The 23,198-nt window shown below is 30.0% G+C and overlaps 7 protein-coding genes across 11 annotated transcripts; 4 read left to right on the top strand and 3 right to left on the bottom strand.

The window, feature by feature from the left end:
• Positions 1-845: 845 nt before the first annotated feature.
• Mlf (myeloid leukemia factor) lies at positions 846-6,438 on the bottom strand. Of its 3 annotated transcripts, XM_072895610.1 has the most exons (7): positions 6,223-6,435; positions 4,606-4,765; positions 4,222-4,507; positions 3,961-4,117; positions 2,789-2,887; positions 1,908-1,969; positions 977-1,120 (listed from the first exon to the last, which is right to left on the bottom strand). In XM_072895610.1, the coding sequence occupies exons 1-6, from the start codon at positions 6,270-6,272 to the stop codon at positions 1,951-1,953; spliced, it is 771 nt and encodes a 256-aa protein (XP_072751711.1). In that variant the 5' UTR covers positions 6,273-6,435; the 3' UTR covers positions 977-1,120; positions 1,908-1,950. The 3 variants fall into 3 exon arrangements, with proteins under 3 accessions (XP_072751709.1, XP_072751710.1, XP_072751711.1); XM_072895608.1 differs by lacking the exon at positions 1,908-1,969 and having other exon boundaries at positions 846-1,120; XM_072895609.1 differs by lacking the exons at positions 1,908-1,969; positions 2,789-2,887 and having other exon boundaries at positions 846-1,120; positions 6,223-6,438.
• A 143-nt stretch (positions 6,439-6,581) lies between these two features.
• LOC140667550 (enkurin-like) lies at positions 6,582-7,584 on the top strand. The gene is made up of 3 exons (XM_072895612.1): positions 6,582-6,903; positions 7,055-7,201; positions 7,295-7,584. Exons 1-3 carry the CDS (start codon positions 6,724-6,726, stop codon positions 7,472-7,474), a joined length of 507 nt encoding a protein of 168 aa, XP_072751713.1. The 5' UTR covers positions 6,582-6,723; the 3' UTR covers positions 7,475-7,584.
• A 972-nt stretch (positions 7,585-8,556) lies between these two features.
• Positions 8,557-10,958, top strand: LOC140667542 (calcineurin subunit B type 2). Its single transcript, XM_072895599.1, has 5 exons — positions 8,557-8,715; positions 8,904-8,943; positions 9,212-9,423; positions 9,504-9,713; positions 9,782-10,958. The coding sequence occupies exons 1-5, from the start codon at positions 8,713-8,715 to the stop codon at positions 9,827-9,829; spliced, it is 513 nt and encodes a 170-aa protein (XP_072751700.1). The 5' UTR covers positions 8,557-8,712; the 3' UTR covers positions 9,830-10,958.
• A 1,195-nt stretch (positions 10,959-12,153) lies between these two features.
• Positions 12,154-15,737, top strand: LOC140667540 (uncharacterized). Its single transcript, XM_072895595.1, has 2 exons — positions 12,154-12,235; positions 12,331-15,737. The coding sequence occupies exon 2, from the start codon at positions 12,399-12,401 to the stop codon at positions 14,706-14,708; it is 2,310 nt and encodes a 769-aa protein (XP_072751696.1). The 5' UTR covers positions 12,154-12,235; positions 12,331-12,398; the 3' UTR covers positions 14,709-15,737.
• Positions 15,738-16,005: 268 nt separating this feature from the next.
• On the bottom strand, positions 16,006-19,068 carry LOC140667541 (ATP-binding cassette sub-family B member 10, mitochondrial). 3 transcript variants are annotated; one of them, XM_072895597.1, is made up of 4 exons: positions 18,993-19,068; positions 18,017-18,710; positions 16,799-17,907; positions 16,006-16,719 (listed from the first exon to the last, which is right to left on the bottom strand). In XM_072895597.1, the coding sequence occupies exons 2-4, from the start codon at positions 18,609-18,611 to the stop codon at positions 16,459-16,461; spliced, it is 1,965 nt and encodes a 654-aa protein (XP_072751698.1). In that variant the 5' UTR covers positions 18,612-18,710; positions 18,993-19,068; the 3' UTR covers positions 16,006-16,458. The 3 variants fall into 3 exon arrangements, with proteins under 3 accessions (XP_072751698.1, XP_072751697.1, XP_072751699.1); XM_072895596.1 differs by having other exon boundaries at positions 18,888-19,021; XM_072895598.1 differs by lacking the exon at positions 18,993-19,068 and having other exon boundaries at positions 18,017-18,184; positions 18,297-18,490.
• Positions 19,069-19,552: 484 nt separating this feature from the next.
• Positions 19,553-21,003, top strand: Eif3f1 (eukaryotic translation initiation factor 3 subunit f1). The gene is made up of 5 exons (XM_072895401.1): positions 19,553-19,811; positions 19,907-20,076; positions 20,176-20,358; positions 20,469-20,687; positions 20,763-21,003. Exons 1-5 carry the CDS (start codon positions 19,703-19,705, stop codon positions 20,934-20,936), a joined length of 855 nt encoding a protein of 284 aa, XP_072751502.1. The 5' UTR covers positions 19,553-19,702; the 3' UTR covers positions 20,937-21,003.
• Arp10 (Actin-related protein 10) lies at positions 20,701-23,157 on the bottom strand. Its single transcript, XM_072895400.1, has 5 exons — positions 22,963-23,157; positions 22,700-22,852; positions 22,339-22,623; positions 21,758-22,037; positions 20,701-21,631 (listed from the first exon to the last, which is right to left on the bottom strand). The coding sequence occupies exons 1-5, from the start codon at positions 23,040-23,042 to the stop codon at positions 21,299-21,301; spliced, it is 1,131 nt and encodes a 376-aa protein (XP_072751501.1). The 5' UTR covers positions 23,043-23,157; the 3' UTR covers positions 20,701-21,298.
• Between the last annotated feature and the right edge of the window lie 41 nt (positions 23,158-23,198).

The raw sequence follows: 23,198 nt of genomic DNA, 5'->3' as shown, positions 1-23,198 counted from the left end.
AATTGTATTGGTATAAGGGATAATTTTGTTTTATAATTTTCTTTTTTTAGAATAATATACTATGTATGTATTTTTAATTGTGAGCAGTGATTTGATTTTATTTGAATAAATTGTTTGACAGACAAGATATTGTATCGATAATCCGACCTCGATAAAATTATATTAAAATTATGAATATCATACACTTTTTAAAGTAGATTATACAGAAAATTTAGTCTAAAACATATTTGAAACAAGAAATCATTTATTTCTTTTATATTTTTGAATATTCCATTATATAATAGCGAAAATAATGTTACGCTAAACTGGATGGTCAGTGGATATAACATATCTTCGATTACATAAATGTTTCATTGCACATTTAAAGTACATTTTTTATATATCAAATCTCAGAAATTAAATCTAACAAAACTTTATAACTATCTGTAGATATTATTTTCTTATTTTTTTTTTTACTATATCCATATCTCGTGTACATCTTGACATAACCTAATAAACATTTTTAAAAAATAGAATACATTTGAAAGAATTGCTCTATATAGTCTTCTTTAATATTTTTTTTATAAGCAAAAGGAAAATTTATTTTTTTTCTACACATTTTTATTTTTTTATCATTTTTATATATAATGAAACACATAAATGAAATTAAAATTAAACACTTACAAATCTATTTGAATAAATATTCATAAAATAAAGTTACTTAAAGAATTTTATTGCAGCTATTTATTAAATGATTATAAAATATTAATATTATACAAGAGAATGAGAGAACAGAAAGCTGTAGAAAAAAATAAATGGAGAATTTTCTCAGAATGTTAATAATTACAAAAAAAAAAAGAACAAAATATTCCTAATTTGTTTACTTTAAATTCTGTTACATGAGATTTTATTATAGGTATGTTGCAGATAAAGTATGTTGCAGATAAAATATGTTGCAGATAAAGTATGTTGCAAATACTAGGTTGAGATATTCTAGTCGTCACTATCGGATACAGCTTGGTGACGCTTATTACTAACTTGTCTATCTGGTTTATGCTCGCGTTTTCGAGATCCGGATGCAGACGGTGATGCCGACAATCCTTCAGTTCTCAAAGACGTTGCAGTTTCTGGAGGCTTGAAGCTATAAACATATAACAAATTAACGCCTTGATATATTTTTATATAAAAATCGAAGAGAGACAAGTCTAAATAGAAAGCTGAAGCATGAATATTCTTTAATGACAGAAAATTATTATTGAAGATTTGTACAACTTTTATGTGCAAAAAAAAAGATAAGAAAAAAAGCTAAATAAGCAAATCATGCTCTTAATAAGATAAAATTGCTATTATATGTTCTGCCAATTACATCATTGCTGCTTAAAGATAAAAAAAAAAGGATATATATATACTATTCCACATAAATGACATTTCAAGAATATGTTTGCAAGCCAAGTGAGAAAAGTACAGCATTTGTTAAAACTATTTATCAATATTGGAAACTATTTAATAATAAAATATGTCATATGTATTATTGAATATTATGATTGATTCATATATATAGTATATACAAGAAAATTAATGCAGTTATATACAACTACCCTATTATTATATTTGATTAATGTCTATTAATATTCATTTCAGTTTCATCCTGTCATCATTTTAGAATCATTATACATATAATCTGATGGTGAAAAAAGTTGTATATAATAATTAACATTTTTTTTCTATTCTGTCATATAATAAAATTGATTGCTTTTATTTCAAAAATTGTGATATACGTATGTATAAACATTCTCGTATAAACCATAATATTAAAGATATTATTAATCAGAATAAGTTAAACAGTGTAATTACAGATTAATACCAAAAGTAAAATTAAAACAAACAAAATAAATAATAAATAATAGAACAAAAGGCAACGTACTTACGTTGCACAAGTGTCACTGCTGTATATACTATGCTTTTAACTTATTAATATTTGCGGCTGTACCTGTAATACACACACAAGATGGTATATTCTATATCAATCTTAATAGATTTATTACATTATGAATTATGCATTCCATATGACACACTGTAATTTAAATATGATTAAAACCATAGTATACCATATACTATATAAAAAATAAAACCAACACTAAAAGTAATAATAATAAATAACAATATATAACAATAAAAACAATAATAAAGATGCTGTTAAAATCGTGCATTTTTTACTGTAATAATATAAATATCTTGTTAGAAATTTATATGAAATTTATGAAAATCTTATGAAATTGTGAAACAAAACTAATAATATTCTTAAGATATGTTAAAAAATTGACTTAAAATTTTAATTTAAAAAATTATATTTTTGAAAATAATATTTATAAGATATCTATTACTTATAAAATTTAATTTTAAAAAATGATGTCACTCATTAATAGAGCAATAGTGAAGTATATATATATATATATTTTTAAAATTTAATTTTAAAAAATAATGTCACTCATTAATAGAGCAATAGTGAAGTATATATATATATATAAAATATTATTATAATATTATTATTATAATTATTAGAGTCACACACACACATATAAAGCACTGTCGTTTATCTAATATAAGCATTATAAGCATTGTATTTTTCTTCCTTGATTTTAGATGGTAAGATATGTACTTATAAAAAAAAGATTTGATTTTTAAGTTAAATGAAAGTAAATCACTATTTTCGCTTTTCCAAAAACATGCTTTTAAAGACAAAAATTGCAAGCTTTAATCTTTAATGCAGCAAGTAATAATGACAGAAATTGATAGAAATTAAACTTACCGTGTAGAAGGAGATGCATTTTTTACTTTGGAAGGATTTAAGGCCCTTATAGCACGTCTAGTAGTGGGTATCCATCTTGTACTTTTATTAGAATGTCGACTACAAGTACATGACAACAAGGCCAATATAAACAAAGTATCAACAAAGGAAACTAATAAGATAACTAAGTAACAATACAATTTACATTATGAAGAGATACAAATTTTTGTTTTTCCCATAAATTTAAAAAATGTTCTATTATATAAAATAATAGAAAGTATATATGTATAAAAAAAGAGAAAAAAAGCGTAAAAAAAGTGTAAAAATAAATGTTGCAATATAAAAACATCCATGCTTTTATAGTACATATTAAAAGCAGACATGCATATATCTATTTCAAAGCTGCAAACACAGAAAAAGAGAATGGAAAGTGTTTCCAAAAGCACATGACCACTGATAAAATACTCTGTTTCTATTTATTTTCTGACATGCTTATCTATTATTTTTTATATCTACTGTGCAAATATCAAATTTGTACTACTATTATCTATACTACTTTTATACATTGTTTAATGAATTATCTTTAAAGCTAATAATTCAATGAACAAAGTTGGCATTATAAGATTTAATAAAATTTGATAATATATAATATAATAAATAATATAAATAAGGACAGTCAGTTATTATTTGTAGATTATTATTTTAAATTAATCTAAATTTATAAATGTATGAAACTGTCAATATTAATTATTAAATAATTCTCAATTACACTAGTTTTTCTTTTAGAATGCGATAAAATAGTATTTTTGTGTACATGTCAATATGAAAGATATTATTAAGAATAATAATGATGAAAATATATAAAGTAAGAAATATATTTAAAAAGATATATATCATACAATCTTATTATTTGCAAACATAATAAAAATAAATGTATGGTATTTTTACCTTGAAAAAAAAGTATATATATAATCAAATTTTATTAAATCTTATAATGTCCATTTTGTTTATTAAATTATTAGCTTAAAAAAAATATATATATATATTTCATAATAATATATATATGCTGAGTTTGAGAAGATACCATTATTATTCAACTTTCAATAAGTAAGATAGAACGACGCTTTTAACGCTAATAGTATTTCTCTAAACGCACCCTATATGCTTTAGTGTTTTAAATTTAAAAAACTAACCTTGCTGATGGATCTGTGGTAGATGGTAAGGCCAATTGTCTTGGCTCTGGTCGGTGCCTGCTGTTACTGACACCTCTAGCTGAATTTCCATTATCAATTGCAGCATGTATACGTCGTGTACGTGATTCCCATTCGCGATTAAAAGAATCTGCCTCATCTATAATAAATAAAAATGTATATAATGTAGAACAGAAAAATTTCTCTCTATTTCTTTCTTTGTATCAGTTATTTTTATAATTTTTGAGATTAAAGAAAAATTACCTTCGTCAAGATTGATAAATTCTTGTCGTTCTTCCTCATCCCCTTGAATATTACGTTCTCTTTCAAGGATATGTGCTCTCTCACCAATGTGATGGCCAATAGCCATTTTTCTTGTTCCAGTACGAGAATCACTTACTGTTTGTTTAGTTTCTTTTATGCCACCAGGTGCCATTCTGGTGGACATAGTTTCCTGATAAACTTGTGGACGCCCATCAGGACCATTGGACATAGTCATAACAGATTGGCTCATAAACGAATGACAATTTCCATCAGGTGCCATGTTGTTCTAAGAATTAATAATAGTAAGAGATAATTTTAATTCATGATTATATTATTAATTAGCCCATGGCAATGTGTTAATTAAGTATTTAGAATTATACTTACAAAATCAAATCTTCCAAAATGTGGATTAAACAAGGCGAGTGACATATCATTATGAGATGGCCTTCCATGATGCAGCATATTTTGTTCCATCATTTCAAATGGATCGCGAAACATAGAGTTCATCATGGTATTCATTTGCCTCATAGTATGCATGGAAGAACTGTTGATAATAAACAACAATTTCAAAATTCATGTTGTAACTTTCAGATTTTTTAATTCAAATATAAATAACATAATAATTTATATATTGTTGTTTTAATAATATATTTGTTTTAAAACATATCAAATTTATCAGAGAAACGATACAAAAGATACAAAAGAAAACAAATGACATAACATAGATTGCTATAGAAACTTTTAATTGATATCAATTATATTTATATGAATTAAGGAAAGTAATTAATTATTTTTATTTGACATATATATAATCTTTTAATAATAATTATATATAATTTGTCAATTAATAATGTTGTTAATATTTATTAAATGTTATGTTACTAAAATGCTACATCTATATGTTATATTTTTTAAATAAACTGATCTTTTCTCTTTTTTTTGCAAATCTCAGTGCAAATTATACAAAAATAATTACAATACAATTAATATTTTATTAATATATATCATAGGACAATCTATTTTAAAAAATTAATATATTTTCTTCTTCTATTTTACTTTTTTTTATTTTAGTAGTTATTTCATAGAAAAATAATGTCAATATATTTCCTCTCTTTCTCTTTCTTTCTCTCCCAATAATGATTTAAATATTTTAACATGTCTATATATTTTTTAAATATGAAAAAATATATCTTTTAGATATATCTCTACGTTATTTTGATTGTATATGGATTTGAGATTCTGACATAAAAAATTTTTGATAAATTTAAATCTAAGCTATACATTTATATAAACAAATGAATAAATAGTTTGATTAATTTAATATTTAATACTTTCAAATATACACATATTTATGAGATTAGATATATATCTATTAAGTAGATATATGTCAAATAAAAATAATTACTAATTTATATATTTATTGCATTATACATACTTATTTAATAAAAATGAAATCTATTCGTTGAATACAATTTTATAAGAAATGTCAAACGTATCTTTCATAATTATTAACAAGAACGTTGTATGTAAATGTTGTTTGGTACAGCATTATTCATAATATCATCAGTTGAAGTTAATCATCTCACGTTCTTATATGGCAAAAAAATTAGTACAAAAATAATTATATTGTATTTATATTGTAAGTATATTGAACTCCATAGCTTTTATAAAACACACAATCTATCTCACACAAATAATAATCTGTTGTTTTAAAAAAATGCTATGTCTCTGACAAAGGTAATTTATTTTCAAGCAAACAAAGCAAAACAAGTCATAAATATATATTAATAATAAATGTATCTCTTTTTTTCTCGATCTTTCTCTTTCGGACAGGATTGTTCGACCTATTGCTCTCCAAATGGGAGAGAAAGAGAGAAAAGGAAACCACAACCTCTGGAATATTACACACACATATATATATATATATATATATATATATATATATATATATATATATATATATATATATATATATTCGAGAGAAATCCCAATGAAGCTTACCCGAAAATATTGAAAATATCATCATCCATAAATGACCCGAACAAAGACATTTTGCTGGATGCTTTCGAGAATTCGTGCTCGAGATTCGGAAAATTCACTTCAGCGATCAATAGAAAGTGGATTTTCCACTACGCGTCACACAGTAGCGAAAACGACCAACACCAAATACCGAATTTGCAACGAGCAACAGCGCTTTTTCCATTCGTGGAAATTTCTAGAACTGATCCGCGCAAGCGTGATACGTCATGTGTCATATGTCATGTTACATCTGGGTGACGTTCGAAAATCAACCCATCAAAATGGAGTATCTTTTGATTGACCAATCGGGACAAAAGGAGCAAAGATTTCTTTATCCCTATTGGTCACTAGATCTGTCACGTTTTTGCACTTTCTACACTCAGTGTAGAAAATGTAAAACGGAACAAACATACATATGCCTCTCACTATATTCTTTTTTTTCTACGGCAAAGGCATGTAAACATAAAGAACACAATTCGGTAGATGATGGATTTTCCAAAGAAATCGTTTGTTACACGAGAAAAGAATTTTGTTAAACACAATATCCTTCGCGTAAAACGTTCCTATCCTGTAGAACCGAAACAACGATTCGTCGATACTCGTTATGGCAATACAAATGATTTAAGAAACAGCGGATTACTTCCAATTTATGTGCATAAAAAAGTATATAATAAGAGTATATATATTTTATAAATATAAAAAAATTATTTTCACTTTAACTTCGCTTTAGTTTTCCTTTCACTGTTTCTTTACACACTGCAATTATTTTGCACTTTTATCTCGACACTATTTTGAAAGTCACATTTTTCTTCAGAATTATGGAAAAGTACCGCAATTTATTGATACGAAAGCCGATGTAGAAACTGAAACGATCGAACAACGTGATTTCGATAAAGATAAAATGTCAAAAATATCGTCATGTCGATACATTGACAAAGAGGAACGGAAAATATTATTAGACGTAGGTATAGGTGTCTAATTTAGACTTATGTAATCTCACAAAATTCCAATTAATTACAAAAGTAATCGATAATTCATTTACATTCGGAAACAGGGAATGAAGAAAAAATGGGAGGAAGCGATGAGGCAATTTCAAAGATTGCCATTTCTCGCCGATACGCTACCAAAAGCGCAAAAGAAAGCGAAAATGGAGCGCGAATTGCAACAACTCGAAAAAGATATAGCAGTCATCGAACATCATCCACATATATACGTTTATAACAACAATACATAATGTCAACATGTATTATAAAATATCATATTTATCTAATATTTTCGTATCAAAATTTATAGTATTGATATAAGATATTACATAAAATATAATATTCGCACATATTTAACTTATACACTATATTTTAAGATCAATTATAAGCAATAAAAATACAGCATATTAAATAGAAAGGACAATAGATATGATAAATAGTTTTATATATATTATAAAATAAAACTCCGTCTATCTATCTATCTGCCTGTCCATTTAGCTGCTTATCTATTTACATATGTTTCATTGTCTAGCTATCTATCTATTTATCTACCTATTTATTTAGAAAGATATGGAAAAAGAAAAAGAACGTTTGTGTATTAAAACTTTTTAATTTTATATGCAAACACGACATATAAATCAGATAATTTTAATTAATCAATAATCATAATTACGATTATCTTTTTAATTAAATATTATCCGATTTATGTCGTGTTTGGTATCATTTTAATCATAAAAATCTCATTAATGGATTAAAATTACTTTCAAACCGATAAATTGCGCAATAAAAAATTTTATTTTCTATAGCAATAGTCTGATATGGGCTTTAAGAGATCATTGAGTTTTTCATTATAAATCTCTAAGTAACATACTCTAAATAAAAAATTAATAAATTAAATAAAAAGTGCTATAATCTCTTAATCAATATGTTATAATTTATACAGCCAACAAATTTGTAAACTCTTTTTTCCGTCATATTATATTCATATTATATTCCGTCATATTTTTGAATAGCGCGCTTTTTTACAAAAACATGGCGGATGATCATGTGACTGGGTCGCATAATACATCAAAGATTCCAACTTTGTCGTAAAGCCTATTGCACAATACACAAGTACAATTAACTGTGTATGGTCAGAGAGAAGGTTTCTTTCTGAAAATAGAATGTTTTGATTGGTTATTAAATTCATGGCGCGCTCTTAAGTGAAAACGCACCTTAAAATCTCTGGCTTTTAGTCACGAAACAAGAGATTGACACAGAAGTATGATTTCATAGTTGAGAGTGACAGTTAAAAATGGTACCATAATGTTGGTCCACAACAGGCGATAATTGAGCAACACGGGAAAAACAGGCAAAACGTCGATACGCTCGCAGCAGCTCGCAGCATCCCTTTACGGCAATTGTGTTATTAGCTCCACTCAGCCTATCCGCTAGAAAATATTGTTATTTCCGAAGAATTTTTTCGACAGATTCACAAAACTAATTCAAAATGGTAATCAAGTGCATCGTTAAAATATGAGTCGGCATAATTTTTCCGTGCAAAAAACTATCTTGTATATTTTTTTTACAATAACCCGCGCGAGATTCTCTGGCAAAAATCATTTTAGAGCAATTTATATTTATAAAGTATCCTTCATACGCGTATATAAACAAAACACTTAAAAATTATTTATTTTGCAGGGTAATGAAAGTTCGCTGCCTATGGAACTTTGTTCAAACTGTAAGTTGTAAAAAAAATATTGTGAATTGAAATATCTTAAAGTAACCTGATCTTTTTATATCTTTTTATGCCATAGTGTTTTGTATTTAAGACCTTCAGATAAATATAATTATTAGAATACGTAGTATTTGTACTTTACATATATATAATTTAATATCTTTAAAAATACATACATATATATATATATATATATATTTATTTGTACATTACAGCTAAATTTTTAAAATTTATATATACACATATTTTATATTAAATATGGTTGCTTTAGTTGACGTAGATGAGATTAGAAGATTGGGAAAAAGATTTCGGAAACTAGACTTGGATAACAGCGGGGCTCTTAGCATTGATGAATTTATGTCTTTACCCGAGTTACAACAAAATCCATTGGTGCAACGTGTTATTGACATATTTGATGCTGATGGTAATGGAGAAGTAGATTTTAAAGAGTTTATTCATGGAGTATCTCAATTCAGTGTTAAGGTAGGATTTCTTTTTTTTATAAATAATTTTGTTATATGCTTATATATACAAATAGAGTTATATAAATTATTAATATACAGGGTGACAAAGAAAGCAAATTACGATTTGCATTTAGAATTTATGATATGGATAATGATGGTTATATAAGTAATGGAGAGCTTTTTCAAGTCTTGAAGATGATGGTAGGCAATAACTTGAAAGATACACAGTTGCAGCAAATTGTTGATAAGACAATTTTATTTGCTGATAAAGATGAAGATGGCAGGATTAGTTTTGAAGAATTTTGTTCTGTAAGTAATAAACATTTATCCTTCTTTTTTACAGAATATGTATTATACATTATATGTTTGTTCTTTAGGTTGTTGGTAATACAGATATTCATAAGAAAATGGTGGTTGATGTTTAAGTGATCCAAGTTTATAAAAAACTCTTAATTTACAAAATGTATGTTAATTGAAACCTATAAATTAATAATCTATCGTAACAAACAGATTTATGGGATAGTTCAAAGATCTGTTTAGAGTGAACTTATACAATTATTGTTCTTAAGCTTTTGATCATTACAAGTCTATCCAAACAAAAGTTACATAATATGTCAGACTAGTACAGTATCATGCACAAATATTAGATCAACATGATACAGGTTTATTTTGCTGCTGTTAAAGATATGGAATAATTCAAATCATTTTATGTATTCCTTTAAATATAAAGATCAACAATTATGATCTTAAATAGTTAAAACTTTCAGCTAGCATCTCAAGTTTAACACTATATAATTTTCAATATTTTCTTTAGAAACTTGTAGAGAAATTTATTTTCAACATCTACAAATAATTTGGACATAAATATAGTCAATTTATATAATATTTCATTTTAATCATTCTTAATGAAAAAGCACGAAAGTAAATCAAATCTTACATTATTGATACAATCACCAAACCATAACTTATCGTACTTTTGTCATTGTTCAAAAAAATAATTGTTAATATTATCCTTAATGACGTTAATATCGTTAAATACTTAATAACTTTGACCAGAGTTCTTAAGGATATTATTACTTTAAATGCTATTAATATTTTAGAGGAAAGTTATAAAAGTTAGATAATCCAGCTATTCATATATATTATATTTATAAGAAACAATTCCAAAAATTGTGCATTCGGAAGAAACACTGGAGAAATTTATGGAGTTACAGAGAACATATTAACTATTAATATATATATCACAGATCTACTTGATTATATATATTAGCCTTTGTGTATAAAACTTGTGTGTATAAACTGTGTATTGACATTGAATGTTTGTAATTTTCGAATGTGCGGTTTATTTATTTATTTAGATATTTATTTATTACATACATATATATGATTACTAAAACAATAATTTATCATATCAAGATATATTAAGATATTTATAATATATATAAATTTATTTTATCATTGTTAATTGTTTTTATGTATACTCACATGTTATATGATCTTATCATATGTCTCATTAAAGTTTAAAATTATGAAATATATTGAAATTAATCTGTATAGGTATTGACATATATATATATATATCTAAAATATTGCATATTTAATTTTAAGATAAATACACACACAGAATACAGACATTTTCTCCTATTTAGATTAAATATATTTTGCAAAAATCTATATTTTTTTTTTATATTTAATCTATTTTTTAATATTTATTTTATGAAAATATTTTCGAAAAAAGTAATTTTAAGATTTATCTCTTTCTTTTTTATAGATTTATTTTTTGGAGTGTTGCTCTTTTTCTTTTCTTTTTTTTTTTTAATCGATTTAATGATTTCACAAGTTCAGTGTTTGGATGTTGCAAAGATATACAAAAAATTAATCTGCAATTTCTACCATCTTAAAACGAATAAAATCCACGATTAGCGATTTAAATTAATAATATAAAGAGCTATTTAAAATTCATATGATCGTATAATGTATATATATATAAAACAAATAAACTTATCAAAATGTATAACAAATTTTATTTTTGCATTGGACATTAGAGACTGGACGTGCAATTTTTTTGCATCCGTCATGCATACATATATATACACACACGCATATGTGATGTGTGCGTGCGCAGTTATATATTTCCATGTAAATCAATCTTAATTCGTGATTTGTTTTCACAAGATGCATTATGTTGTAATAAGAAAATATGCTAACCAATCAGTCTTTTGGTCTAACAGAAAAATCTAAAATTGATTGGCTATTGTGTCGCACGTAATGCATTGACGTTGTATGAGCCGATTTTATATTAATCGTATCATTGGCTTTGTTTACACCGAGCACTTGATACGCGTACTATATGAGCCAATCATAGCTATTCTTTTAAAGAATGGAATGTGATTGGCGAGTAGTATTTAGTACGCGCATCAAAGTATGTCGGTGTAAACGAGGCCATAGTATCGTAAAGCATAAGTTATATTGGCTGCGTTCAGCAAAGAAAGCAAATCAGTGAGCGCTTAGTGATTCTTTATTGTGATTGGTTCTTGCATTTAGATCTTTGTTGGATCCAAGTGCAGAAACCAATCACGGTAAAGAATCACTAAGCGCTCACTGATTTGCTTCTCTGCTGAACGCAGCCATTGTAACCAATCATTTTCGAGTATTCTTGTCACATTCAACTATGATTGGTTAATTTCTTAGGGCTAACGATACAACCAATATAAAACTAGTTCGAACGCTTTTTCATAATGAGGTTGGAGTTTGAGATTACGACTCATCAGTTGGCACTACTGTCATTCTCCCTCCTCGCCGTAGTTCTCATTGTTGCTGTTTTGTGGCCGGTGTGTTTGCTAGTTTGCATTTTTGGTTGTTTCTCTCACGTAGAGCATTTCCTTTCGAAATTTTTCGAATTTTACGCAACAAATTTCATCAACAGGTAATCGAGATAATTAAGAGAAAACGAGGAAGATTTGTCGGAGGAGGTTGTCGGCGGCGGCGGGGAAGATGGAAAATTTGGAGGAGGTGTTGCAGGCGCTCGACGAGTTCCAGAAGATGCGTCCCACAGTGATTCCTCAGGAGTTGGAGGATTATTTATGCTGGGTCGCCAAGACGGGCGATCCCGTCTATCAATGGCCGTTGATCAAAACGCTCTTCAGGGAGAAGCTTACTCGTGTAATGACAGATTTTTACGAGAACTGTCCCAATTTAGAATTCGCTACCTGTCCTAACGTGGAACACTTCAATTATGACGCTATGAAGAGCACTCTTCTCGAGAGATTGGAGTCATTCGCCAACGCACCGTTTACCGTTCAGCGGATATGCGAGTTACTGACGTCACCGCGTAAGGAGTACAATCGCGTGGATAAATTCATGCGTGCTATCGAGAAGAACATCTTGGTGGTTTCAACGCGTGAGCCAGGACCTATAGCTAGACGCGGTGAGACGGGAGACGGTATGGTAAACGGGTCTGTCGAGGAGGATACAACCTCAGTTACGCAGCAGCAACCGCCACCACCACCTCCTTCGCCATCACCGTCCTTGTCGCCGTCACAGCTATCGTCGTCACCACCGCCGTCGCAGACACCGCAAACAACTCAACCGGCACAACCAACCTCGCAAGATGTCGAGATGGAATATTGGGAGAAGGACTGTACCTCAACCGTTACCATCAGTGTGCACACTGTTGCTGAAAATGAATCACCTCTTCTGCATAGCGATGTTCCCACTGTTAGTTCTCCCTTGACTAAAAGCGTATTTACTGTGGACGACACTACTCGAGAGAAGCTAGAACAAGTCTCCTCTAGAACAGAAATTGCAACGTCTAATTATATTTCCGCTGCTTCAGAGTTCTCCTCCGTATCGAATTTAACTTCGCAGTCGCACGAACCGATATCGCCAAACGCATCTGCCGTTCCGATTGTGCAGAATCTACCAGCTGTTGGAACGATTATCAATGACAAGATCCCAAATGATTCGTCTGTGGGTGCTACTGATATAGCAGAGGCGATTATGAATGAGGACACTAACTCTCAACCCAATCTAGATATGGAAAATGAGGAAATTGAAGCAGCGACAACAGCGAGTTCCACAACAACGACGACAACGACGACGACGATAGCGGCAACAACGGCAACAACATCGACAACGTCGGCGGCAACAACAACAGTAACCGTCGTAGCAACGGTAATACCGTTGACGACAGATACTACGCGAAATTTACAAGCTGCTTTTCAAGCAAAACGCTTTGAATCTGATAACGATAATAAGTGTTTGGATAGTAAATCTGATGAGAAAGCACCAATTCCATCGACGATAATCAGCGTGGAAGAGGAAGAAGTCGGGCATTCCATGAAAAACGAAGAAACAGCGTTGAACAAATTGAATTCCGAATGTATGGATTCAAACGAAATGTCTTGTAATGAAAATAGATTAACTGAAAGTTTGTTACAAAGGGACATCGATATGAGATCCGACACTTTGGCAAATAATACTGAAAGTGTAAATGCTGAAAAAATAGTTTCAAATAAATCAGAAGAAGAAAGTACGTCTATTCTCGAAGATACAGACAAAGAAAATTTGCGTTCCAAGAGCGATGAAAACACAAAAACAGGAATATTCGTTGAATCTGAACTTGAAGAAAAAGATAGTACAGTTACATCAGATGAATGCATGAGCGCAGTCATTGTATCTAACAGTGAAGCAGTATATAAACCAGAGAAAAATGAGATACACTCTAAAGAGGTGTCTGTGATGATTTCTTCCAAGGAAAGTTTTATACATGACCAATCCATAAGCCAAAAAACTGAGAATACAGAAGTTACTGATAATGTTATAGAAGCAGTTCCTAGAGTAACATCTCTTAATAGCAACGATAATGAACAAGAAGTAGAGGTTCCTGAATTCAGCACGGATAATTTAAAAGGTATGGAAATTTCTAATGACAAGGTTGCTCTTGTCGAATCTATGGTATCACTTCCAATAAGTACAATAGAAAATCCTAAAGAAACATCTGTAATTGAAAGATTTGCTCCTGTTTCACCTACTATAACAGAAAGCTCTGATAATATCAGTTGTCAATCTTTAAAAGATGAAAAGTTAACAGAAAACCAAGATAGTTTAACTGCACAAGATAATAAAACAACAGTGTGTATTACAACAAAAGAAAATCAGCCTTCTGTTATAGAAAGTGTAATTTGTATAAAGGAACAAGAATCTACAGAATTAATGGAAGTCGACGACGAAGAATCACTATCGACGTTTCAACAGGATGAACCTATGGAGCAGGAAACAATGGAAGACTTGTCGAAGAGTTAATCCTGACTTATCTAATCAATTGCTGTTTTTCTCTGTTCATTTGATATCTATTTTTTTTTTAGATAGATATCATAATAAGAGCCAACACATAAGTATCTTTGCGCATAAATAAGCTTGTGCGTGATATACATATAATTTCTACAACTGGTTAATTATATGTGAAATTTAAATTATGAGTAAATATTAAGTAGCTTTCAATCAAGTTCTCTCGACTGAATAAGCTCTGGCATTCACTTATAAAGAGATTTATCGAAATGAATTTTCTAACTCTTGAAAGAAAAAGAACACTGCCTACTCCCAAAAGATTGTAATACTGAAAAACCGCTTGTGTATAGAAGCCAGATTTGGTAAACGTTTCCATATGGATTTATACAAATACCGTAAATGTTTGCTTAGAATAAGGTTGTGCCTATAAATATGATGTATATTGCGTATTGCACAAGTATATCTAATAAATAAATTTTTAAATAACGTGAGTAAGACCAGTACCACAAATTCGAACATCTTACCGAAGTAAAGGAAATAGCTTTATTCGTGTAATCACAGCCTTATACTAAGTTTCGATTAAATCTCGAAATATTTATATCTCGGAATTTAAAATTAAAATAGCAAGAATAATTCCGAAAATATACTCGAGATTGATCAAAAATATATTCCTTACAAACCTTTCTATACTATGCAGCAGCATTTGGAGATGTTAAAGCAATGTTGCTTCGAAAAGATGTGTATTAAAACTTTGATTAAGCTAATTTAAGATCGATATTTCGACTGTATCGTATAACTGGAATCAGTGTATAAAGTATATTTCACGATTTCATCAGTGGACAAATACTTTCTTTTACGAGTGTTTACTATATATATATATATAAAAGAAATTAGTATGAAACTAAAATTTGAGTTAACTTTTTGACTAGCTCTTTGTGATTGGAAATATAATATCCTGATTTCAAGTAAATAACCGAATATTTTATCGGCTCTATGCAAATCTGAATAAAATCTTCAGACAGCCCATTACGCAAATTGATGAAATTCTTAATAAAATTGATTCACGAGTTAGGATCCGTTAGGATTTTTCCGAACCGCTTACAGTTATATATACTTGCACAAAAGGTTTCAAAGCGGATTCGAATTCATTACTGATCTATGAAAATGTTATTAGACTATATCGTAGGAATGGGATATTAATTTAATAATTAATAAAATAGATTAATAAAAAAACAACATAATACACGAATGTGGATATCTGAAAAAGAATAGCTGTACATTATTTTATAAGAAAATATATAAAAATAAGAGATTGTCAATATCTATGTTTTATTCATAACAAATACCTGACTTGACCTTATGCTATCCTTAACAAAAAAAAGAGAATAAACAATCAGATGATGTTATAAGGTCGTCCCTCATAATATAACAATAATTATAATTTTTAATTAGAATTATATTTAAATACTTTATCATTGTAATCATTTTCGAATATATTATATGTTAGACATCTTTCTACAACATTTAGCAATAAATGTATAGCATTAGGTATAATATTGCACTCCCCTATTTTTATTCCAACTTAATATATTACTACCAAAAAAAGTACGCTAATGCATATTCCAAAATTTTTTTAATTTTAACACTAAATTTTTTTTTAGATAATTAATATACATATAATACACTGATGAACACCATACATAAAAATAATATAACAAATTAAAGAAGATATAATTACTCGTTCAACGATTTCTGTACATTTATTTTATTTAAATGTTTGATGTTTCACTAACTTTTTGAAATAGCCATGCTCCAAATTCGTTAGTTCGACATAAGTGCCGGTTTCTGCCACTTGTCCTCCATCAAGTACCACAATTTTATCGGCGTTTTTTATCGTACTAAGCCTGTGAGCAATCGTTATTACCGTTCTGCCACGAATAGCACGTTCTAATGCTTCCTGAACAAAATACTCGCTTTCCGCATCTAAGGCACTGGTCGCTTCATCCAATATTAAAATTTTTGGTTTCTAAAAGAGAGAAAGTAAAAAAAGATATTTTATATCGAGAATAAAGTTATTTCAATAACTGTAATTATATTACGTTTACCTTTATTAATGCTCTGGCAATGGCGACTCTCTGACGTTGCCCGCCACTGAGCGCAATACCTCTTTCCCCGACTATTGTATCTAATCCATCCGTCAATTTTTCTGTAAACTGTAAGACGTGCGCTTGTTTCGCAGCTTCTTCTACATCGAAATCTGTCGCAGATTCCGTTCCATATAATATATTATCCCTTATCGTGCCGCTAAAAAGAATTGGTTCTTGGGATACAATACTAATTTGTGATTTTACCCATGTAGGATCGAGTAGACGGAGATCGTGATTATCCAAGAATATCGATCCCTTCGTAGGATCGTACAGTCTTAATAAAAGTGATGCTACGGTAGATTTTCCAGAACCTGAGGAACCGACGATAGCCGTCATAGAACATTTTTCTATATTTAAATTAAAGCTTTTCAATACATGTATCGTTTCTCGTGTTGGATAAGCAAAGAAAACATTTCGAAACGTCACGTTGCCCGATAATTCCTTTTCTAATATTTGTCCACCCTGGATAGGAATAAGCGGCTGTCGATTGATCAACTCGAATAGGCGAGCATTTGCTCCTAAAGCCTTATTTAACTCACTGTATGCTGAAGATAATCCATTTAAAGATATTCCCACATATCCTGCATATAACAGAAAGGCGCTTAAGCTTCCAATTGTTATATCCGAGTTTGAAACCATAAATATTCCATTGTAAAGAACTGAAAGAATAATAGCATTCCCAGAAAGGCCAGCCATGCCGAAAAACATTCCTCTATATAAGCTCTCCTTGTAACACAGTCTCAAAACATCTTGTAGCTTAGTGTTATATCTGTCAATTTCACATTTTTCTTGTGCAAATGCTTTAACTGTTCTTATATTACTAATTCTTTCTTCTACAGTCGTGTTGAGGACTGCAAAACTGCTCTGTAGATCCTTCGATATTCTTCTCAAAACACGTCCCCAAATGGCAGCAACAATGACAACAGGCGGTACTATAGCTAGGCCGAGTAAAGCAAGAGACGGCGACACATAAAACATCATAGAGACTCCTGTAATGGCTGTAATAGCAGAGCGTAAACCATCAGATACATTGGATGTAACAGCGGAGCTAATAAGCTGCGTATCTCCTGAAAAAAAATTATAAAATTAAAAAAAAAAATTGCACGAAACAACGAAAGTCAACATAATTATTTCATAATGATATATGTATATATCTATATATATATATATATATACCGCTTAATCTGCCAACTAGTTCTCCTGTACTTTCCTTGTCAAACATTGCTGTTTCCTGTTGTAAAATAGCAGCATATGCCTTTTTCCTTAGAGACTGTGTAATTCTATGTCCTGCTGTAGACATCAAGTAAATTCTGCTAAAGTTGCTCACACCGCCTATGAGAAACACTACAAGGAGAGCAATCGTTAGTCCATTTAGCTCTTCTTTCATGTTTGTTTTTTCCATAGTGTTGATAACATCTATCACTTTGCCAAAACAAAATGGGACAGCCATAGTTACACTGGAGGACACGAGCAGAAATGCGATGGCCTTCATTAGGGTCCATTTTTCAGGTGCAGCTAGCAAAATTAGGTTCTTTAATTCGGAACTTTTCTTCGTCTTAACCGAATGTTCGATGGATATCGAAGTGTCAGATCCAATAGCGTTAGACATATGACGTTTCCATTCAATAAATATACGTCCTTTCCTTGATATTTTGATATTCTGTCTTGTTAAGCACGAGCTAAACAAGTATTTCCGTGATACATTGATGCCAGAACATCCTGATTTTCGCAGGATACCAGGATTAGTCAATAATTTCCAGAGAAACGTCATATTATACTGATTATCGCGCGAAATGACATGCAAATTTTATGAATAATGAATAAATAAGCGTTAATCTCTCATAAGAGTCAGTTTTCGATCAAGACTAACCTAAAAAAAAATACAATCGTACAGAATTTCATCAGAATTCGTAGCTGTGTTTTTGAAAAAAGTATGATCAATTTTTTTTAATTAAAGAAATTTTCAACAATGGGTTTTGATTCTTGATGATTAATTATTTCATTTGTATAGGCTAACTAGATGTACTGCAAGTTTGTAATTACACACTTTAAATATATCTATTGACAAACACGAGAAATTCATTATGCAAAATTATATTGGTGATTGAAAAAAATTTAGATCAAAATTAATTTACGTAAAATAATAATTTACGTATTTTGCTCAAGTTGTTGACGATTATAGCTTAGTTTACACCGAACACTTGATACGTGTATTAAGTACTGTACTAGCCAATCATGGTTAGTCTTCTAAAGAATGGAATGGCTGTGATTGGTCAGTAGTATTTAGTACGCGTATCAAAGTAGGTCGTTGTAAACTAAGCCTATAAAATTCGGGATGATGACGTCAGGGTGCTATTACATTGAAACGCGGAAACGCGGAAGACAAAATTATTAAATTTCCGCGATTCATTCCGTGCGTTTTGATTGCCTTATATTACACGGAGCACAATTTACATGGAAAAACGGAATAGGAAATTATAAAATAAGAATGTTTAGCGGTATTTATTGATTAAAATGCTTGCAGCATTTTAATCAAAGCCAGAAGATTTAAAGCATGAAAGGTCGGTAGACCTTTTTCCGCGGGAAAACACTTTTTGAGTCCGGTATCGGATAGAGACTTTCTAGGGTTTTCGATAGTTTCTTAGCAGCCAATCATATCCGTCTAACATTCTATTGATTGTGAGATGGCGGTAAAGTATCGATTTTTTTTATGGTGGCAATATTTCAGTTGATCTGTGCTCTGTACTTTCTGTGCTTCTTGTTACATTCTTTGACACTGTACGAGGCATTTTACACGTGGATAAGTGGAGGTTTTGTTGCTGCTTTCAGGCTGAAGGAAAAAAATAATAAAGTATTGTAAACATGGCGCTTAATCTCACTGTTAAAGTGCACCCCGTGGTCTTATTTCAAATTGTGGATGCTTACGAACGACGAAAAGCGGAATCGTTGCGTGTTATTGGGACCTTGCTAGGTAACGTCTAGATACATGTTAGACAAGAATACGAAAGATCTTCCGTGACGTTTTGCTGTCAGTCACGTATAAACATATGTTTTTTGTTACTTCAGGTACCGTGGAAAAAGGAATAGTCGAAGTGACCAACTGCTTTTGCGTACCGCACAAAGAATCCGAAAGCCAGGTAGAGGCAGATCTTACCTATGGAATGGACTTGTATGATTTAAATCACCGAGTCAATGCGCAAGAGAATATTGTCGGTTGGTGGGCTACTGGCAATGAGGTTGAGTTTTAGTCTTCTTTTTTTTTTTTTTTTTTTTTTTTTTACCAAGTATTTACATGCTCTCTTTCGAATGTTATATAATTGAAATGTATTTTTCAGGTCACCACACATTCATCTGTTATCCATGAATATTATGTGCGAGAATGTAATAATCCGGTACATTTGACTGTTGATACTACGTTGACAAATACAACGAGAATGGCGATCAAAGCTTATGTATGCGTTCCATTAGGAGTGCCTAATGGCAAACAAGGTTCCATGTTTACACCAGTTAAAGTTCAGGTTTGTTGGAATTTTAACAAGATATACTTGCCAATACTTGTATTTTGGAATACAAGAACTTTTTGATTGATATATGATTGTCTCTAACATTGTTAAATCTTCCTATACAGATTAGATGCTACGAGCCAGAAGTTGTAGGATTGCAATTATGCTCCAAGACTCAATTACAATCCCATATACAAGCTGGCATGAAATCTACTGGAGGAATAGAACCCATGATGGATCTTGCACAAGTCTCGGAAGCTTGTTCCAAACTTTCTTTAATGCTAGAACAAGTGCTTGCATATGTAGACGATGTTTTAGCAGGGAAACAATTACCAGATAATCAAGTAAACATAGATATTCGTTTTTTTATGTTTATTTAATTAATAAAATTCGTTAATACAATGATTCTGCTGTTTCAGGTTGGCAGAGCCCTTTTGGATATGGTACATTCCGTGCCGAAAATGACTAGCGATCAATTTGACGAAATGTTTAATAGTAATGTTAAGGATCTTCTGATGGTTGTTGCATTATCACAATTGATAAAAACACAATTGCAGCTTAATGAAAAGCTTACACTACTTACAACTCTGTGATTAAAAGCGTTTTTATATTGTATAAATGTGTAATGCAAAAGCTAATAATAATAATCCATCTCTCATATATTTTGATTCTTGAATTTCATTGACCAATTATTGGAATTTTATAACAGCATTTTACAAAATCACGATTATATAAAAATATAATAGAAATAGCACTATATAAAATTATATACTATATAACTTACATACTATGTAAAATTATACACTATATAATTTAAATGACAATTATATAATTACAATTACATATACAAAATATGTAAAATATAAATAATGTGCAAGTTTTTTATAAATAATTATAAGAGTATAAATTACTTACTAGCTTTTTTACAGATTAATAAATATTGTGAATTATTCATTCATATTTCATAAGATGTTTCGTCCTTTTGATTATCTATAAGATTAGACCAATCGGGAACTCGATTCGTTTTTAAATATATTTCTTTCGTTAAGCATCGTAATGGTAAATCTGTCGTACCAAAGATAGCACCACCTAACCATACTGTATAATTCGGTTTACTAGGTGCTGTGTGAAATTTAAATAATTGTATTTTTAATTTATTTTTATACAAATCACTTTGGACTAAAGCCAATAATTCTGATTTCAAACGGCTTGCAAAACCCTTTGTCATAGTTGTCCCACCGACGAGTATTATATTTTCAGCCAATACATGCCTCATATCCAAAGGACACTAATATCAAAATTAGCCAATTAGTAATATTAAATATATATATATATATATTTAGTTGTATAAAAGATTCAGATTATTGTATATAATGGTGTAATAAAATTCCTTTATAGCAGGTGTTATCCTTACCTTAACAATAGCATCAAGTATCATAGTTGACAATGAAAGATTATCATTATCCCTTTCCCATAATACTTCAAATGCCTTTTCTCTAATTTCTCCAGGTATCAAAATTCTTTTAACACCAGGATATGTGACATCAGGAGGTGGAGTAGGAGCATCCTTTGTTCCTAGCTTTGTAGATCTTTCTATTGTAGTTGCAAAACATGTTCTTACTTTGATATCTTCTAATACCTTTTCCGATAAATCTATATCACTCGATATATCATTAAAATACTTCCTTAAATTTCTGTAAATTATAAAAAATAGAATTAGTAATGTCATGTAAATATTATAAAAATGGAAAATGCAATCAAAATTTGCAAAGGCTCATCTAAATCGGAATATAAAATAATAAATAAAGTCAGAGCCAGCAGATGTTGGAGCGAGCGATATTTAATAACAATAATTTCAAAATTACATTACATAAATTCAAAATTATCATAAAACCAAACATTTCGATTATATTTATCACTTGCTCCAACATCTGCTATCCTCCCTCTGACTTGACCTATTTATTTTACATTCAAAAATTGAAAATTGTAACTTACTCGTGTACAACTTGACCACCCAGAGGCAACGCTTGCCACGCTTTGAGTACTGGTATTCCTTCAAAGATAGGAATTAGAGTCGCCTCCTGATATCCAACATCCAATACCAAAGCTGTATCAATACCAAGAGTACTAATTGTTGCTAAATGGCTCGGTAGAAACAATATAGAACCAACTTCAAAGTGTTTGAACATTACTTTTGCAAAGGTATCTCTAAATGATGTTACCGCCAATGGTGACTCCAAAAGTAATATCCTTGCATCTTTTGGACTTACCACAACGTATCTGCGTTATAAGAATTATTTTGAATGAAAATCCAAGAAATTACATAAAATAAAGATGCAGAATCTTATCGTCTTACTTAAAAAACAATAGATGAAGAAATTCTACAAGAAGTTGATACAAGTCCTCGACATCTGTATGATCAATGATTCGACGTATCTTTTTGGATTCCGGACATCTCACTTCTGATCGGATAATACCACGTGGAGACGCTTCTCCCGCATAGCCAAATCTGTGTCGTACATCATATGAATTTATTTATTTATATAAATATATTCTACCAAAGGGAGAAAAGTTAATGAAACTTTGGTAAACACCATTTGTTTTCCTCGTGATACTCACTTCGTGTACGCACTACCAATATCAAAAACTATCATCTGCTTATCCGAAATATATCTCACACCCTCGTATCCACGAAGCATTTTGTTTATTTCGTTTGTTATACGCTTTTCGTTGTAATCAGACAATTATATGTCAAAGTTGATTGACAGTTAAGGAAAGGAAGGGACAAATTTCTTTGTCAAGCAAACGCTTCGAAACTTTCGTAGTGTCAAACGAAACCCATCCAAAGAAACATA

This window comes from Anoplolepis gracilipes, chromosome 7 (assembly GCF_047496725.1).
Source record: "Anoplolepis gracilipes chromosome 7, ASM4749672v1, whole genome shotgun sequence".
NCBI classification, from domain to species: domain Eukaryota; kingdom Metazoa; phylum Arthropoda; class Insecta; order Hymenoptera; family Formicidae; genus Anoplolepis; species Anoplolepis gracilipes.
The sequence above is the reverse complement of the archived record's forward strand: the minus strand, read 5'-3'. Positions and strand labels throughout refer to the sequence as shown.

Coding starts and splice junctions, on each gene's coding strand:
- Mlf (XM_072895608.1), bottom strand. CDS start 6,272: ATGTCTTTGTTCGGGTCATTTATGGATGATGATATTTTCAATATTTTC. Junction 4,118..4,221: donor ATTTATCAATCTTGACGAAG/GTAATTTTTCTT, acceptor TATTTATTATAG/ATGAGGCAGATTCTTTTAAT. Junction 1,121..2,788: donor AATGCATCTCCTTCTACACG/GTAAGTTTAATT, acceptor ATATGTTTATAG/CTTCAAGCCTCCAGAAACTG.
- LOC140667550 (XM_072895612.1), top strand. CDS start 6,724: ATGATGGATTTTCCAAAGAAATCGTTTGTTACACGAGAAAAGAATTTT. Junction 6,904..7,054: donor CAATTTATGTGCATAAAAAA/GTATATAATAAG, acceptor ATTTTTCTTCAG/AATTATGGAAAAGTACCGCA. Junction 7,202..7,294: donor AACGGAAAATATTATTAGAC/GTAGGTATAGGT, acceptor ATTCGGAAACAG/GGAATGAAGAAAAAATGGGA.
- LOC140667542 (XM_072895599.1), top strand. Junction 8,944..9,211: donor TATGGAACTTTGTTCAAACT/GTAAGTTGTAAA, acceptor TGGTTGCTTTAG/TTGACGTAGATGAGATTAGA. Junction 9,424..9,503: donor TATCTCAATTCAGTGTTAAG/GTAGGATTTCTT, acceptor ATTAATATACAG/GGTGACAAAGAAAGCAAATT.
- LOC140667540 (XM_072895595.1), top strand. CDS start 12,399: ATGGAAAATTTGGAGGAGGTGTTGCAGGCGCTCGACGAGTTCCAGAAG.
- LOC140667541 (XM_072895597.1), bottom strand. CDS start 18,611: ATGACGTTTCTCTGGAAATTATTGACTAATCCTGGTATCCTGCGAAAA. Junction 17,908..18,016: donor ACTAGTTGGCAGATTAAGCG/GTATATATATAT, acceptor ATTTTTTTTCAG/GAGATACGCAGCTTATTAGC. Junction 16,720..16,798: donor TTGCCAGAGCATTAATAAAG/GTAAACGTAATA, acceptor TCTCTCTTTTAG/AAACCAAAAATTTTAATATT.
- Eif3f1 (XM_072895401.1), top strand. CDS start 19,703: ATGGCGCTTAATCTCACTGTTAAAGTGCACCCCGTGGTCTTATTTCAA. Junction 19,812..19,906: donor TGTTATTGGGACCTTGCTAG/GTAACGTCTAGA, acceptor TTGTTACTTCAG/GTACCGTGGAAAAAGGAATA. Junction 20,359..20,468: donor TTACACCAGTTAAAGTTCAG/GTTTGTTGGAAT, acceptor CTTCCTATACAG/ATTAGATGCTACGAGCCAGA.
- Arp10 (XM_072895400.1), bottom strand. CDS start 23,042: ATGCTTCGTGGATACGAGGGTGTGAGATATATTTCGGATAAGCAGATG. Junction 22,038..22,338: donor GGTGGTCAAGTTGTACACGA/GTAAGTTACAAT, acceptor TATAATTTACAG/AAATTTAAGGAAGTATTTTA. Junction 21,632..21,757: donor TACTTGATGCTATTGTTAAG/GTAAGGATAACA, acceptor TTTTGATATTAG/TGTCCTTTGGATATGAGGCA.